The following is a 19,116-nucleotide window of genomic DNA, read 5'->3' as shown; positions in this document are numbered from 1 at the left end:
GTCACTGTCAGTTTAGTTCTTGTATAATTTACCAAACCTTTTCTCCCTGCTTCCTTTCCTTAAGTATGGCTTCTTGACAGCCACCCTTCGCCTGAGACTACTTTTGATGAGGTTTTTTCTGCAAGTTAGATGGATCTGCAGAAGGCCAAGTTACACCTCTCAAGTACTATTGGTGGCTGTAGCTCAGAAGGTAGAACAGGTCATCTACTAATTGGAAGGTTGGTGGTTTAATCCCTGCCTGCTTGATTCTACATGCGAAGTATTCCTGGAGGCAAGATACTTACCCCAAAATGTTCGTCCATGCATCCATCGGAGTGTGAATGTTAGATAAAAAGAACTTCTGTGAATGACGCAAGCTGTATAAAGCGCTTTGATTACTCAGCTAGAGTAGAAATGCATTATAAAAGAACCAGTCCATTTATTGTACCATCTGTTTCAGACTTGAATTTTTCATATTTCTTAACAACATGACTTTCAGATACTATTTATCTGCTGTACATTGTGTTTTTTTGGCCTGAAACTTGTTTGTCCTCCATTTGTTCAGTTTCCTCAGATTTTCGGAGGATGCACTGAATACCACGCTGAGATAAATCAACTTCTGGGAATCAACTTGGTGCAAAAATACTACTTCATGTCAAACTCTCCTATTTTTCTCCTTTTAAAGCTTCAGCTAAAGAAATTGGAAAAGAACTTATGTGTTGCAAAAAGGCTTCAGGTAAAAAAGTGCCTAAGACATCATTTGCCTAAGACATCATTGGTTCTTTGCCAAGTTCTCTATTATGTGTAGACACAACACTGTTTCATCCCACAAGTGCCTTTTTATGGTCGAAACTTGAATGACTCATAGGTCAGGGTTAAGTTGCTTAACAAACAAACTAAAAAAATCCCCTGACTGTGAAAAAGGACGATAATGTTCAAGGAAAAACTTTGAAAGACCTCTGTGTGTGTGTGCTCTTTGACCACTTGACCAGTGACTCAATTGTTCAAATGATTGAAGCCCCTATAACACTGGCTAAGCTAAAATAACTGATAAGCCAACTAATTAAATCAATTTAGAAAGGAAAAGTGGTGTATAATATTGGCAAATCTTGACAGGTAACCTATGATTTGACATTAAGTACATCCTCATCCTCTGACTTTCTATTCCCTTTGACTCCTCTGAGAAACTATTTGGCTGGTCATTCAATCAGGAAAGCAGTTCTGCCGTGAATACCTTACCCTTGTCCAGACCTGTGAAACATTAACCTTGACAACACCACTGAAACAGAATGTTAACTGTTGACCTGGTCACTTCTCAAAGTGATGTCCCTCTCTGCCCTGCTGTAAATAATTCATGTGGGATGAGCTTACAAAGCCAGCAGAGCCCGGGTAACTTCAGAGCCAATATACAGGCAAAGTGTACATATAGCACTTTCATTCTTATAGCTATTGATTATGTGCCATGTTATCCAGAAGCTTGGCAACAGATTACAAACAAAACAGACAACAAGATGGCCTGACTGTCGACACTTGTTAAGCGTCGACTGTTTAAGTGGAAGGCGGAGTGGAAGCGAGGCAAGCTGAAGGACTGATGGACCTTCGCCATTATGCAGACTTCTCATTTATATGTGGTCCATGGATTGCTGGGAATAACAGCTTAATCATGCCCCGACTTTCAGCGTGGGGTGAGGAAATTTGTTGATGTGCAGAATGACAGATCCTTATATAGAGGATTTGTCCGTTACACCTTAATCCATTAGGAAAGTCTCCTGCTTCAACTGTAGTAAAGCCGATTTGGAGCCTGTTGATAGCATCAGTGGGCATCAGGGAGGTGGCAGTTCTCAGAGAGAAACAGCTTTGCTGATATGCAGATATTCTGGGAGCATGTGCAAGCTCATGGTCTGAGGATTATACCTAAAGTTTAATGGACAGTTAATATATACTTTTACTTTCAGATGCAAAAAAATTCCATTTTTCAGTTTAGGTTTGGATTTCAGGAGAGGCAGCACAAAAAAGTCTTTATTCGAATAAGCAAATGTGAAGCCTCATGTAGTACAAGTTAAACCAAAGAAAATGTTTTAAGCAGAGACTGCTGTGCTACACTGAGTCTGAAATAACTGGAAGATGATTTTTAGTGAGTCCCTGTCATGTGTCGCATCAGGCACATGCATTAAAACTTTCTCGGACTGCAGCAGCAGTGCTGCAACAGCATGTGGGTAGGGCTGCTGTGCTCAAAGCCAGATGGCCACGCAAGGGATATGTGCTCTCATATCAGATATGTCAGAAACTAAACGTTAGCACAGTCTGCAGCCTGAGCTTTTGGCTCATAGAGATTACATGTGCTGACGCTGACATCATCATTCAAAACTTTGGCCGTGATTAGTCTTCCTTTAAGAAAAGTTTAGTACAATAGTATCGGAGTCAATCCTGTTTTAGTGTACATATGGCTGCCATCACCAGATGCTTTTAAACTGAAGTAAAGCTTAAAATTAGATCAGTCTTAGCCAAGTACTGCAGATAAAGGGAACACCTTGTTTTCTAAGAGCCAGGGGAGGTTAGTCAAAACCTCGAGAAGAAAAGGTAACACTGTGTCTAAAAATGTGTGTGTCACGCCGGCGTGCTCCTGTTTGACTGAGTTATGATACGGAAAAGTACAAATTTTGATGCAAACTCTAGCTTGAGGTAGTGTGACACCTCCAGAGATCAGCTGTGAAAAACGTTCAGTGAAGTCACTGAGACACTGTTTACTGGAGACAATAAGTTTGCACAATAAGAACTGCGTGCATGCGTGTGTGTTTGGGCAGGCTGAAAGAAGTCTTCATGAAGAAGAAGAATGTCTTAAATAAAGTAATGCGCCTCTGGTTCTGCTGCATCTATTTAGATAAATGTCAAACTTTTCTTTATAAATACGACAATGTGGCACAAGTGCAGCTGACTGTTAGGATTAAGTTCTGTCTTGTATGTCTGGATACTTTTTTTTGGACAAGTCAGTTTAGTCTGTGTTCATCACTGACTAAACATCTGTCAATCTACATACACTGTATGAATGTGGCTGAATTGAAAGCTACTTTAAGACCAGGGCACAGGTTCTTGTAAAAAGATGTCTTGCCAGGCTTGGCCAGCACCTTCCCCTGGTCACACATTTCTATTTAATATATGTAATTACAAGCACTGTGTGCTCCTAATAAGCAAGGAGAGCCAAGTGGCACAGTGACAAAGCAAACTGGGCTAATCCCTGTCACAGTGTTCTGATTTCCTTCCCCGACCGGCTTTCTTCCAGGTTCGGCAAGCCTTTCCTAGCGTGCAAAATCTTAAAGTGATTTACACTCCGTCGCGTCTCCCTGCCATAACATCCTACCTTATCAACAATGCAAACATGGCAACCTGTGCAGTCTCTGCGTTTGAAATTACAAGGAGTATGATTAAAATGACTCCTAGACATGCTGGAGTTTTCTTTTTTCGCTGACTCGTAACACACAGCCTGAAAAAATATGCACAGGATGCAGGAGTGAAAATGCTGTGAATGGACAATCATAGCTGTGGTGTGCTGCACAATGCAAATTAACTCAGCAGTCAGTGAAATTTAGACGAGTGGTGAAGACAGCACTAGGTGCATTTAGATGGGAGGATAACTCACTTTATGTCTGTTCTCTTCCTGAGGACACATGTCATCTACTCTATTTTAAGAGTCACAGTGCTGTCTGGGAGGTCCTTGGGTACAAACACTTCAATATGTGCAAGAACAAAAGAAGGTGAGTTTTTCTCTATACACTCAATTATTAAGCTCCTGCAGAACTATACACACAAGAATTGAGCCATAATTCTTAACATCTCAATTCAGGTGTTGTCAGTCCCACTGTCACAGGTGAATAAACTGAGCATCTGGCCATGCAGTCTGCCTTTACTGTAAAAGTATTTGGGAAAGAATGAGTCGCTCTGAAAAACTCATTGAACTCAAGCAGGGTGCTGTAATATGATGCCACTGTTGCAACATTCAGTTTGTGAAATTTCTGCCTTCCTGGATATTCCACTACAATCTCAAAGTGGTACTATTGCAAAATGGAAGCATTTAGGAACCACAGCAACTCAGACCACAGAAAGTTAAATGAAGACTCAACAAGGTGCCAAAGCTCTGCGGACGGAATAATTGCAGAGTAACAAATCTCCTCTGGTGTTAACATCAGCACAAAAACTGTGTACCGGGAGCTTCATGGCATGGGTTTCCATGGCAGAGCAGGTGCAATGTATAGGTGGTTCAGTACTTAAATCCATATAGCATTCCAGTTATTGCATCTGTCGGTCACAACTAAGATTCTCATTTCATACATTTCTTAAATTTTCCATGCAAATAAAAAAGTTAGGCTGCAGAAGCGAGTCTGATCAAACAAGTTCTCAAAAAACCCACATCAGCAGCAGACACCCAAGTACTGAACTTGAATGGGTGTTACAGCGTGACATATATATTTTTGTGTACCTGACTTCAGGAATGAGGCTGAGGAGCAGGAGGAGCCAAAAGCCAATGTCCACCGACTGAGGCTTCCAATGTGCAGCCATAGTCTCTGCGCAGGTCTGCAGAAAGAAAGAGGAGAAACAAGCAGATGGTGTTATGTTTGGAAACTCAACCAAAATATCCAGTATATTCCAAATATATATCCAAATATTCCTTATTTATTCCATAATTTATTCCATCTTCGCACTCTGCACCACTGCACATATCAATACAAATATGCTATACATGTTGTTATTGCGACATGTCCAGGCTGTCTCCTGCCCTTCGCCCTATGGTAGCTGGGATAGACTCCAGGCCCCCTGCGATCCCGAATTGAACAAGCAGAAGAGAATGGGTGGATGGATGCTGTTCTTGTCTGTCTATTCTGCAAAGTACATTGAGAGCAAAGAAAATAACAAAGCCTAATTTCCTGTATTTGTGCACATACTTGGCCGATAAATGTGATTCTGAATTACTCAGACTTCTGAATGTATTACTCACAAAATGTTGTCTGATCTAAGTCACGATTATAGACAAACAACATGACTACGCTATGATGAAATAACACAAACAGCTGGACTAAATATAGTAACTCAGAACCTCTTTTAGTAGAAACCGTCCTCATCAGTGTTTTCTTGTAGCTGTTTAAAAGCTCTAGATAATGATGTTTTTTAAGTTTATTAAAAGTTTTAATGATTAAACAGCCCTCTTTAGGTGATGCCCCAATATCTAAGTTGGATTATGTTCAGGAGTCTTGGTCTGAATTCTATTTTTTCTTAACTATTCTGTGCTTAATTTATTTGTGTGCCTTGGGTTTTCTTTATTTTCAGGTCACAGACTGCTGCCCTGACATACTTCTGTAACACTGTTACACTGTTTAAATCAATTTACAGTCTAATGCAAACTGTTCAGCCACTGAGGTCAAAAAGCAGCTCCAAACCAAGTTGCTCCCTCCACCATGCCTCACAGTTGGCGCTAGTTCTTGATGTCGGTGTGCAAAGTCTCCTTTTTCCCCACTCCAAAAAACAAAACGATAGCAGTGAATGGATTTGATGAGGGCCACTTAGGAGAACTCTTTTGTCTGATCTTTTCAGAAAGGCTCTTGAGGCAAAATTGAGAAAATAGAGAAGATACTTCTAAACTGGCAAAGCTTGTCTTGCAACTTTGACACAAACCCGAATCTTCTTTTTAAAATTCTTGTATTCGATGCACCAACAATCGACACCAACAAGCAAAAATATATTCTTTAGGGTTTTAATAGCAATTGACTGATTCTACTGTGAACAAATATTTTAGCAAGTTGTAGAGATTTCTGCAGGTGTTCATTCTTTCTATTCTTTCTGTTACGCTTTTAAAATTACACAGTGTGCTCTTGGTGTGCTCTTAGTAGGACGCCCACACCTATGGAGAGTAGCTCTACTGAATTTCATCCATTTGTTGACAGTTTTTCTTATTGTGGATAAAGAAACACCAAAGTCTTTAGAAATGCTTTTGGAGGATTTCCAGCTTCTTCTAAGGTGCGATGAGAGCGTTCGTGATTGAGGCATGGCTGCACGAGTCATTTTTTCTCAAGAAAAGCCGACTCAGCAACTGGGTTTTGCATGGCTGTATTCACAGGGCAGGGCACCTCTACAACCCACACTTCTAATCTCATCTCCTTAATTTGAATGCCTGACTTTAAATAGCTTTAGCACAAAGGTTCACTTATTTTTCCCAGCCTGCCTTTTCAATCATTACAATTTGTTCAGTGAAAATGTGAAAAGTTCAAAGTTTTTCTTGTAACTGTAAGTACAGAATTGATTACTGATCAAAACAAACCTAAGACTGCTTTTCTTTTAAATTACTCACCTAAGCCTCAACAATAGCCCTAAACACAGTTAAACCTGCCTGTTCTCCTGTGCTCGATAAGTTATATTCATGGTATTAATGGTGTTTTTCAGTCTTAAATTCACCCCAACACATAATACTGTGAGTCTGTCTATTATGTGACACAAATCAAAAGAAGCTTTATGTCAACTCAGTGTTTAAATAATCACTGTGGAAGAAAAAAAGACACATTGTCCAAACAATACTCAGAAAAGCAGTGTGTATAAATTTCTCCGGTGCTTAACGGAGATGGCCTGACTTATTTACGAGAGCTGGCTTCATTTATTCTGCGCCTTTATTTTCTTATCATAATAGAGAATTTATTTTAGAACACTAGTGATTTGAAATGACATGGGCTTATAAGGTTCTTTTGCATCACCACAAAAACGGAACAGGAATGAAGACAAATATGTCAAAAAAAAGCTGTATTTCACAGTATTTTTGCATTTTGCATCTCCTTGCATCAGCAGGTGATCTCAAAAGACACTCTTTGTATACATGTGTAAACTTGCAGAAGTTTTGCAGCTTAATGCACCAACCACACAAAACTGCAGTTTACTGGTGCACAGAGTAAGAACACAGACAGCCGTTCCCCATCAGCAAAGAGTGGACTTTATTATGTTGGGTTCATTTTCTTTTGTGCTGGAAACAGTCCCCTCTGAGTTTCCATTCGCTGATCCAAAACGAGCCTGGTTAGCACACCACAGACACTGAAATAAGGCACGACTCTTTGCTAGAGATGTACACTTGTGGAATTGAAATTGTAACCAGTAATAATTATTTATTCCACATAATTATTTGAGTACAATAGTCAGTAATAATACTGTTTATACAGCCTTCAGAATCCCTTTAAGCACATGCTTATTGTAAACTGGATGGTTTAGTACTTAATATATACTTTACTTTAATTAATGATCAGACCTTATCTCTTTAACAAGCATGCATAGGCTATATAAACAACTTCGCATACTGTGCGCTAATTAATGGTTGCCCAAGGCTTTTGGCTATCTGGGAGAAGAACTCAGGCCATGCAGTAAAACTGTGGCTGCCAGTCTAAGTGGGGCACAGGATGGGGAAAAAAAGTCGTCAAGACATTGTGTACATGAGAGGATAACCTAAACGGCTCTGTGGCAGCCTTCATCCTCTCCTTCATCTTCCTCCCTTGGGTTCTGCAGTGAAGTCACATCATCTTCCTGAATTCAGCTAAGTTTAAAATGTAGCTTCATAGGCTCAGCTGTGAACACGCAACATGCACTTGTTTGAAACTTGCTTTAAAATAATCTGCCAGAAAATGTGATGAGGTTTAGATAAAGACTGCTGTAGTAACTATCAAAGACATAGTTTGTTGTTTTACCACCACAGGTTTATACTCTACTTGTTCTGCAGGTGTGCAACACGACAGAGAACAGAGTTTAACACTCAGCTCAGGTTTCAAGTGGTCTTCATTGTTTGCAACAATGCTTCACTTTATCAAGGATTGCTATTGACTGACATTCTATTATCACAACAGTAACATTAATTTAATTTTCTCATTTATGAGAGTGAATGTCTTGTTTATTCTCTACTCCACATCCAATTTACTTTATGATTTGAGACCTGGCTGGAGTGATATTATGGGCTCAAGCCCATCTGTAGACAAATGCTGATGCTTGTGCTTAGTTAAAATTGAATTCATTATTTTATTCTTTTTCATGAATGTCTTTGGTGGCAGATATTGAAAGTAACAGTTCATAAAAGCCATTGGATTAACAGTATATAAACACGTAATGGTTTCCAGAATGAGCAGGCCCGTTAATTCTGCTGTAAAAATGTCCAAACATCAATTTTCAAGGACATGCCTCACTATATTTATCCATAGTTTTAACACAGCACAAACTAGAAATGTACAATGACGTGAAAATGATTTTGTCCCCTCTTAATTTCTTAGATTTGTTCATATTTCTTATACATTAAGGTTTCAAAATGCAGTCTTCAAATGATGATTTCATTTATAAAGGAGGAAGAAATCTATCCAAATCTACCTGAAAAAGTAATTGCCAAAAGTAACTGTAACTGTGATTAGTAAATTTGTTTTTGGAAAGCTGAGTTCAGTTTCAGCAGCCACACCCAAGTTTGATTACTGCTACACATGTTGTATCAAGAAATCACTTAAACAGTCTGACAAAGTGAAGCTGGCTTAAAGATCTCAAAGAGAAACGCATCGTAGCACGGCCTAAAGGAACTCAGGAATGGGAAACAAAGACATCATCTTTGGTTATAAAGCCATTTCTTAGGTCATGGGACCTCAGCGAACCACAGTAACAGCCATTATCACAAATGGAGAACTTAAAATAGTGGTGAACCTTTGCAGGAGTGGCTGGCCTACCAAAATTAATCTAAAAGCACATTCACGACCCATCAGGAGGTCAGAAAAGAACCCAGAACAACATCTAAAGAACTGCATCCAAAAACCTATATGAACCAATTCACTGTCATAGTGCTGGTTTCTTGGTGCTCTGTGCATGTAAAAGGACTAATTTTAACTGTTTTAACTGGACTTAAATATCCGTGTAAATAAAAGCTCAAAAATTGAGATCTCTTCTCTCTGGGCCTGTCTGTGAGGGACATGGGCAGCTGCCATATACACTATAAAAACACAACGTCATACTGAAATCACGCACATACTGTGACTCTTTCCACAGCAGTTAGGCTAGAGTAAAAAAACTACCCTTTATTTATGCCTTCATGTATATGTAACTATTACCTACAGCTAAACTGAAACTAAATTCATAAAATTCTAAATAAATATTCTCAAAACAAATGTTGCTGAAAACATACAAACCATTATTACCGCTCACTGCATGACACACATGTTCAGTTTGCTGCTTCATGTTAGGATCTTCTGCATTTGCTGTTGCACTCAAACAAACTCAGCACAAACAGATTAGTACACGCACCTACATAAAACAGATTATACAAAATCACAGTTTCAGTTTCCGTTATACAGTATATGCACTCTCTTTATGATGCAGAACAACGGCTATCTTAAAATTAAGACTGTCATTAATAATGCAGTTAATAAGCAGCGGGGCAATTTGCAGAAAGATATTACCTTGCATTAAAAATGAATGCATTCAAAAATTGGCAAAGCTGCTATTGAATGCAGTCTGAAAACACTGAGATGAGAAACAAGAAGCCCGATGACTGAGGTACAACAGTCACGCAGCCACATGAATGCACACACACACACGTGTAGCAGGTGTGTGGCACTTTCAAGGCTTTCATCGTGCTTTTGTGAGATTCAGCCCTCCCTCTCCATTGCAACCGTACAGACAGAAGATCAAACCCTTTCCTCAGGGGAATCACTGATCTCTATGTTACCTTCGAGCACTGATCATTACAGGAGGAGTAAACAAATGAGTGGATGCAAAAATACAACTCGGGCTGGTGTTCAAATATGCAGTCGCATTAACAGTGCTCCAACCTGTGACTGTCTTCCTACACTATATCTGTGATGGAGCTGAGGTGAAGCCGTTTCAATAAGGGTGTCTTAATATTGATTGAAGTAGCTAAGCACCAAGATAAGCCAAGATCCACATCTACTTTAAGTCTTTATACTGGCAGCTGTGCTTGCGAGAATTGGCAATTATTTTAAACCGTCTTTGATGCTTCCGATTTCTTGGCAGTTTGTCACCTAAATTTCTCCAAGACCCGAAGTAGCAAATAAAGAGATGCCTCAGTGCTGCTGCTGGTGGCATTTAGTACAAGCCTTCACAATTTCCTTGTCAGATTAAATAGCTAAGACCGCATCACAATGCAAACTGCAATGAACAAACGGTTAGATAAGTAGCAGGAAATCAAGCTCAGGTCAAAGTGGCCATGCTGTACCTACAATCATCTGATACCAAGAATAGCAAAAAGGTTTTATTTGTTCTTTATGATTGAGTATAAAAAGTACCCAAAAATTGCTTTGTAACCTTTTGACTTGTTTAGGGTGCACCCCACCTTTTCTCCAGTGACACTTGGGATAGTCTCCAGCTGGTTCAGAACATCTCCAAAACTGACCACTGCAGCTCTTGTGGGGTGTTCCCAGTCTGCAGTGGTCAGTACCTATCAAACGTGGTCCAAGGTAGGAATAGCGACAGGGTCATGGGAGACCAAGACTCACCGATGGACGTGGGGAGCAAAGGCTGGTCTCTGTCGTCCAGTCCAATAAACGAGCTACGCTAGCTCAAATTGCTGAAGACCTACAAAAACTGCTGGTCTGATAGAAAGACGTCAGAATACAGTTTGTTGCCTACAAAAGGGACTGCAGACCAAACAGGGTGCCTATATGACCTCTGACCAGTGACGAAAACGCCAACAATAGGCATGTGAGCATCAGAACTGACCCTTGGAGAAATGGAAGAACATCACGTGGATCGCCAGCTGCGTCACTTACCTGGGCAACACCTTGCAATAGGATTGCCATGAAGCAAAAATGGTTCAGGAATGGTTTGAGGAGCACAACAATGAGTCTGAGGTGTTGACTTGGCCTCCAAATTCCCCAGATCTCAATCCCATTAAGCATCTACGGGACGAGCTGGACAATCAAGACGCCCCACCTTGAAACTTACAGGACTTATAGGATCTGTTACTAACATCTTTGTGCCAGATACCACAGCACACCTCCAGAGGTCTAGTAGAGTTTATGCTTCGACTTCTCAGGGCAGCAAAAGGGGGACCAAAAACAATATTAGGCAGGTGGTCATATATGCCTAATCGATATATGCTTACAGTCTCTGTTATAAACCAGTAGCTGTCATTGTTAAATAAAGCATCACGTATACCTTTGGATGAGAAATATTACAGTGGGGCTTTTCTCTAACATGGAAACACAATCCTGATGGTCCCTTTAAAGAAGAAAGATACAGGATCTGAACATATTTCCATGCCCACCTATCACATAATCTTATCAGGACAACTCAACCAGAATTCAAGAGCACTCTCATTATTTCACATGAATTCACCTAAAACTGGGTTACTTGAGCAGCCACATTAGGAGGTGAATTGTAAATGTAGCCATTTGAATTGAGCATGGTTCATGCAAATCAGCTGAAATGTTACTTTTAATCATTTCAACACATGTCATGCTCAAGGCCTAGCCAAGACCCAGTGTCAAATTATAGCAATCTTGTGTTGCTTAAGAAATGCTGGTCAAACAGAAAGCTGCAGTCTGCCATGCAAGATTTTGTTTTATTCTTTAAACACATCACATTAGGTTTCCAGCCTCTGTCTCTCTCTTTCGTTTTCTTCTGCGCTGTGTTTTTGTTAAAAATAATCCTGGCTCGTTAGCCATTAAAGATTTTATGTTCCCATAAAAACTACTTGATGCCCTCTGGTACCAGAGGTATCATTTCCTTGTCTTCTAACATCTGTCTGAAAATTGCATTGCTAATTTCCTGACATATATTACCACCTATTCGAGTCACTTCCACTCATACTCATCACTGCATATGTGTCATCTTTAAGGCTTCAAATGTCCGGGGTGAATAAATCTTTTGAAAATATGTAGACACTTCTGTGCCCTTAGGCTCAGTCATAACACGGTTTCACCACAGGTAGTCTTTGTAATTTGTGACTGAAAAAGTGGAGTATTTCTAGTTAAAAAGATGAAGATACAGAATATTGAATATTTCAAATGACTACGTTTAAAAAAAAAAAAAGATGACCTAATTATTTTCATTAGTCAGCCCATAAACTCCATAATCTATCTGTTAATTCATCAAGAGAGCATACGAGACAGCACTCTTATTACGTGTCCTTAAGTCCTTTCCAATAAAAAAGGCAAACAGGCACCAAAAGTCTAGCCTCTATTCACTGTATACAATTCTGCACCAGATTTACCAATACCTGTCATGTAAATGAGGGCTCCAGCCGTCCCTGGGGCTCAGATTGGGCTTGAAAAAGAGAAAACGAAGGAGGGGGAATAAAGACATGGTGCTTTTGTTGGCAAATTAAAAATAGCTCGCCTAAAGTGACAGTAGACCTAAACCACTTTCCATTTCCTGCTCTTCTAACATTTGTTTTCAATTCTGCTGTCAGTCTATTTTTTCCTGGGGATAAAAGCATATGTTATGAATAATGTAATCACATTTTACAGAATTAAAGGCTGTAAATGCCTTTGACGCAAAGGAGGTGAATTATCTGACTGGGCAACTATGCTGAGCGATTTACCGAGCAACCAAGATAATAGGTGGTAAAATAAAAAGTGTCAGGGCCTAGTTTCCTTCAAGCGAAATGTCACTCGGAGACAAATTTGTTTATTGTTCATAGTTACACTGCCAGTCGGAACATAAAAGAAAGTGAAATTCAAACTGAAGGTATTATACAGGCCGGTATTATACAGGCCGTTTCATGGTGTGCAAAATACTACAGCTGCAGCTACTGCACAGCCGGGATGACAAGGAGCATTTAATAAAAAAAGGAAATCTCATCAGCCAATAAATACCAGTCACTCCAGTAATTGTTGAATTCAGTGCACAGCTCTATAGCTATCTAATCCATGTGGCTGTTAACTAAAAATAGCCCCAAATCCTGTCATATTTGCTTTGATGCGATGATTATGCACTGTGCATCTACCAGCAGTCTATTATTTACAACATACATCAAAAAGGACTCATTCCTACAAAGTTGAGGGAATCACTAGTGTTCAGGATAGCAGGACACTTTGATATCATGACGTTTGTCTAAAATCATATTAAAGCACAGAGAATTAAAAGTGTACATCCATGCGGAGCTACTCCCCGCTGCAAAACCGAGTGACAAGTTAGGAATCGAAAATAGCTTCATTCAGTGTAGTTAATACAGAGAAACCCACAGATTTAGAGTCGTAAGAAAGCACAAGTACTGAAACGGAATACATTTCTTTCTCTTGAAACAGATCATTGACTAAATAAAACAGTCCTAAAGTAATGAAACAAAACAATCATCTCATTGGTAATGAATAGTAATAACATGAATACAAATACGAACAATAATTAGAAAAGATCAAGAAGAAACACATCGATTGGTTTGCTGACATAATTTCCTACAGTCACACCAGGAAAAACATTAACTGGTTATCAACTGCTGATATCACCAAGTGCAATGAACTCGCGATCTTGTTGCCTTTGAAATGGTTGTTTTGGAAATGGGGACCAAGCCTGCACTCACTTTCAGCCTGTTACTGTTTTCAAAGTTGAAAGGAGGCAGCCATCATACTTTTACTGTAGTGTGACTGAGCTATTAAGAAAATAAATGAACAGCTAAAATAGCATAAGGTAAACAATAGGTGTTCAAGTAGCTTAACGTAGCCTCCTGGATAGGGAATTCAAATAGCAAATGCTAGTAGAAAGTTGGAAAGTTAGCAAAAATAACTTGATAAATAGTTCAAAGCGTTAGCTTAAATAAGAGCTGAGTATAGTCATTTGAAATATTAATGGTAAAATTTTCAAACATTTATGCTCTTTTGGCAGCTAAAATACTAAATAACGATTAACTGTATTTGCAAAATATAATGAATGGTTGAAAAAGTACAGTGAACAGTGAAAAATGGTTTTTGGTAATTATTTGCTAATAATAATGGTAACGTGGCTTGAGAGCATGAATCCAGCTAAATGCAAAATGTGAAACTTTATTAGAAATTGTGAAATATGGCTGAAATTTGAAACAGGAAAAACAAAAATAAAACACATAAAACGCTTGAGGGTAAACTTTGTTGTGCAATCAGAATCAGAATACTTTATTAATTCCTAGGAAATGATGTATTATGTGTATTAATGATATGTGCTCCACTTCGTAATAACCTATTTGGAACGTGGAGCGAGTTCATCTGTCTGTGGGGCCATGTCTGACAAATAAAAAAGTCTGGGAACCACCATTGTAAATGATTCCTTCTACAAAGCAGACAGGTGGAGCTCTAATAAGGGAAGAAGCACAATTTTTCTCTCTGCTTTGGGACTGTGTGTGATATAATGATCATCAGACTGTTCTCAACCAAATGATCAATGCATTGGGCTGCAAGGCAAAACAGTTTCTACTGGGACCCATCACGATTATGTTACGCCAGAGATAATTTGTCAAGATTTGGGTTTCTTCCTCACAGACATGTAATGAGAGTAAAATGAATCCATTATGAACACAGCGCCACATGACAATAAGCCTATGTTGCTGTTTTTAGGGAGGAGAGAGAACGATATATTTCATTCAGTTATTTCCATCTCACTGTGCTAAGGCTTGGCTGACTCATTTGCAGAGGGAGTTGTTCACAAGTGCTGAAAGGAATGATAAAATTATGGCATGAAACAGCTAAAGTGGCCTGATGGTCCAGTTTAATGAAAGCTAAACATATTTAATCTTGTCTGAATATAAAGCGAAGTGACTTCGAAGAGGTTTTATTAGTGCTGAACTTGGCAGGAATCGAAGTCTCTCACTTCCTGCTTTTACCAAGATCTACTTAAGGAAACATCCTCTCCTGACTGAATGTTAACAGGGCCAGAAAATGTATGACATCAGTGGTTTATTAGCATAAAGGACATAATAAAAAATATATAACAGATGGAGTTATTTTTATAGAGACGGATTTGGACTTTTCATGCCGAGCGCACACATTTACATGACAGCGGAGAGGGAATAACAGAAATCTGGCTTCCAAAAAAATGAGACCAAAGTGGTTGAAAGCAAAACACTGTCACAGCCCTTAAACCTTTGTCATTTGATGTTCAGAGAGTACTCGAAACTTTTTCGGAAATAAAATGTACACTGTGTGGTGACAGTACGTGCATGTGACATCAAATGAGATTTGATATTCCACAAGGCAAAGCTTTCATGGGATTTAGCTTCTCTCGAGGAAACAAGTGATAAAACAGTGAGAGAAAGTGCAAATTCCTGTACATACTTGCAGCTACCGCACTGTTCAAATGCACCAGCGAGCCATATAAGGCCGCTCCACGGCCAGTTTGATCAATTACGACCCATTTTTACTTCCCCTTTCACATGTAAGAGTGAGAGAGCAGAATACATCCACAGCCAGATTGATCCAACAGTCCCTTCGGTCTGAATAAAGCCGATTTGGCTAACACCTTGATTCAATATTTCTATACGCCATCAAAAGTTCTCACCTGTCAAGCTACAAATGGGAAATATCTGCAGCATAATGCTTACCCAGTTGAGCACATTTGCACACATACACATACACAGCTTCTCTATAGATACTGCTGAATCGACTATATTTGAGATCCATTTATTAAATCTGCGAAGCATACAATAAAGAAATGGCTGGAATGTGATTCCAACAGAGCTCAACAAAATGCATTCCCACTCTAACCCAGAAAATTAAAGAAAGCTAGTATCTCATAGAGAGCATCCCATTATTCACTAAATATTTTCCAGTCACTATCAATTATTTGTAAAAGTAATTCCTATTATAAGAGTGGAGCTGAGAAAATAAATGCTGAAATCAAACATGATTATAAGGATACTGTAATGGGGCAATTTTGCCTGCAATAACATTCATTACTCTGCTGGGAGGAAGAGATTTCATCAGATAAATAGAATAATCATGTAAATCAGTGTGACTTTTACAATTATAACTAAACTAGTGCGGCTCTGCACACAAGTCAGCGCCGCCACGGCTTGAAAAACTGGAAAGCAGATGTTAAACTGGAGACAGGGTGGCTGCCTCGTAGGTGTAATCTGTCAGAGTTCATCAAGGACTCCTGGTGAAGAGCATTACCTTTTCTAGCACTGACCACCTGTGCACATGCGTTAACGCTGGCCTTGTTACACTGTGTGCAGCTCAAAGTCTGAACAATCCAGAACGAAGACCTTGAGTCTTGACATTTCCATTCTGCATCTCACCGATACGTCTGCTCAATCACAGATATATCTATCGCCATATGTTCTCCAGAATCTGCTGTTTATATTTTTTACTTTTTACAAAAGACAAAATATTTCTGTCTTCTATGGTATAGTTGAGGATGTAAATGCTTTGTGTGAATAATAGAAAAATATGAATCACAGAAAAAGTTAATCAGTCATCCATCCAGCCATTCATCTTCTTAACCACTTAGCCGATTCAGGGTTGCGGAGAGGCCTATCCCAGCTGTCAGCTGTTGAGAAGCAATCAAGTAATTTTCTGCTAATGCAGTTTTAACACCATCATAAAATAAATAGAAAAAAGTATTCACAAAGCTTTTTGGGTTAACAAAACCAAGTCCCTGTTTGTCCAAGATCAGAGGTTGTGTACGAGAAAAGAAAAAATAACCTTAGATCACAAAAAGAAATGCAATTTCCATCACTTGTCCTTTCAAATATGCATGAAATGCTACATGTTTTGATCACTAGAAGACTGATTGTCTACTAATATTTCCTTGAGCATTAATTTATCAAGATGAAAAAAAGAAGATTTTGTCTGAGGCACAAATTTTAGATCTACTAACAGACATCGAAAGTACCACATTTGGATTATTTATAGTTCTTAATAAAAGCCACATTTTTTTTTTTGCTACCGGAAACGAAAATACGTGAGCTTTAAATGTGCTGCTTATTGTAAATAAGAGATGTTTTTTCTCTGACCATTAGCACAAATATATTCTTAGCAGAAAATAGATGTCAAATGGAGTATTTTCACACGGCTTAAGCAGGCAAAATTCCTTCAAAGCTGAAAGCATTACATGGCCAGCAAAGCAAGTCCCCACATGGAGGGAAAATTAATATCCCAGTTCAGACTGTGACAAGTTCTGCATCTCCTCAATGGATTATGATTACAGCTGGAACAAAGTCTTTGGCCAGTAGGAGGCGAATCAAATTGGCTGACAATCAGAAGAAGTAGGCACCAGAAGGAAAGGATTGAGAAGATGAACAGTTTAAAGTATTGAGTTTACAGCGTCCCCCCCACTAATGGTAGATTTCTATTAGGCTGGAGACACTTTGATCATCTGATTTTTTTGTGTAAATGCTTTATTTTAAATGCTGCTTTTTCTTTTCCTTACATATTTCTAAATTTTTAAAAATGGTCCAGTCGCAAAAATGGAGGAACCAATTTCATCATGGTGGCAGTCCACATCTGTGACTGTGTACGTCTTCTACTTCAATTAAAACAGCCTTGCAGAAGCCATTATTGACAGTGCAGTAAGAAAAAAAAAACCATATCTCTTTAGATGAACGTGAGAGCCGGACTGATAGATTTACCGTCATCTTACTTTGAAGCTATATTGATGCTGCGGCACAGAACTAAGGCTGAACACAGTGAGACATGTTTAGCCAATCAGTTAACAGTGACATTGCTATGGGAATACAAATGAGCGTTGCCTGGCAAAGCGTGCAATAGATACACCATGTACTGGCTCGCCAGAGAGAAAGGACATGTGAATTCAGATATAATGAAATGGGGAAGACAACGTATACGGTAGAAGATAAATTGCTCTGAGGCAACTCTGGGCTAATAAAAATAAGCAATAAGGCTCAAAGTCTGGACCCAGTTTAGCTACTTAAATCCATTTGCATTTAAATTATCGTGTGAGAAATCAGATTTACGTGACGATGCACCCTGCTAACTGGCCTGGGCTGGGGGTAACCTGCATTATTCATGTCACAGCATGCTCCACTTGTTTGGATGGCAGTAATTGTTATATGATTAACCTGCTGACTGCTCGCTTGATACATTTTCTTAAGTACCTTGCTGATGTCTGATTGTTGGAACAAACCGAATCTTTTATCGCGGTCCTTTGCCAATAAATTCAGGGGAAAAAGTAATCGAAAAGCAAGTGAAAATCAAAAACAGTTAGCTTCAGATACATTGAGAGAGCGCTCGCTCACTTTATTACAGTCTAAAGTGTTGGATTTCACAGCAGCCTCAACACACTTGGTACCTGGAGGGGATGCTTTCAAGGCTTTCATCACTGAAAGAAATTTCACAATGAATCCAAGTTCATTTTTCTTCTCCATAACCCATATTAAAAATTACCATGCCAACAGCTGTCATCAAAGATTAGAAGAAATCAGTTTAATCTCATGGTAATGTTATGAACTCAGAATAATTATCTGTAAAAGGCTTTCGAGGAAAGAATATCCATTACTCAGCTATGAACAGTCAGTTGTTCACCGTCAGATGCCAAGTCACCGTTCCATCGAATACGCTTCCCAAAAGAACAATGGCTACAAGCCAGAACACAATAAATCATGAACAAGGAATCACTCTGTACAGAGTAGCTCACAATCCTGTTAATTTTTATCTTTCACATCCAATAAAGTATACGGCTAACAAGACAATTTTAAGATGAGGCCAGGAGCAACAGCAGCTCAGCCACTCTAGCCGTCTAGTTTTGTTAATGAGCTGTACCATCCATACCATATTGAAGTTTTCAGGCACTATGCAAAATGCTTTTTCCAAGTGCTACTTCAATACATTCTGAAACACTAATGAAGCATTACTTTAATCTACTGTCACATCACAGCGGATTTCATTTTGCCGAGCCAGGTGTGCTTTACTAATTGGTGAAGGACTGAACGGCACCCACAGCCTGGTTTCCACAAAAAGGTTAAAAGCCGAACACAGCAGAAATCATAGGGTCACTATCATTGACACCTAAAATGAGTCACAATGTGCCACCTAGGAAACTTTTCTGCTTTACTTTTAATTATAACAATAAACATGGATTGTCCAGTATTATGGCTATAAGATAATGACACTGACTTGGCTTTAAGTCTTTTACACCAGCCTGTTTTCCATAGCTGGGGAAATGAAGACTGAGATGCACAAACACGAAGAGGTAAGTGCTTTT

At 39.1% G+C, this 19,116-nt stretch overlaps 1 protein-coding gene across 3 annotated transcripts in view; it reads right to left on the bottom strand.

Moving 5' to 3' along the window:
* The window catches only part of gabra3 (gamma-aminobutyric acid type A receptor subunit alpha3), a 103,947-nt gene that overhangs the window by 68,761 nt on the left and 16,070 nt on the right, over window positions 1-19,116 (bottom strand). For all 3 annotated transcript variants that reach the window (XM_019364101.2, XM_019364102.2, XM_005471944.4), the window contains one exon: window positions 4,454-4,548. In XM_019364101.2, coding sequence (XP_019219646.1) covers window positions 4,454-4,548 — 95 coding nt within the window. The remainder of the gene's footprint in view (window positions 1-4,453; window positions 4,549-19,116) is intronic.

The sequence above is a fragment of the Oreochromis niloticus genome, linkage group LG10 (genome assembly GCF_001858045.2).
Source record: "Oreochromis niloticus isolate F11D_XX linkage group LG10, O_niloticus_UMD_NMBU, whole genome shotgun sequence".
In the NCBI taxonomy this organism is placed as follows: Eukaryota; Metazoa; Chordata; class Actinopteri; order Cichliformes; family Cichlidae; genus Oreochromis; species Oreochromis niloticus.
This window is presented reverse-complemented; position numbering and strand designations above follow the sequence as displayed.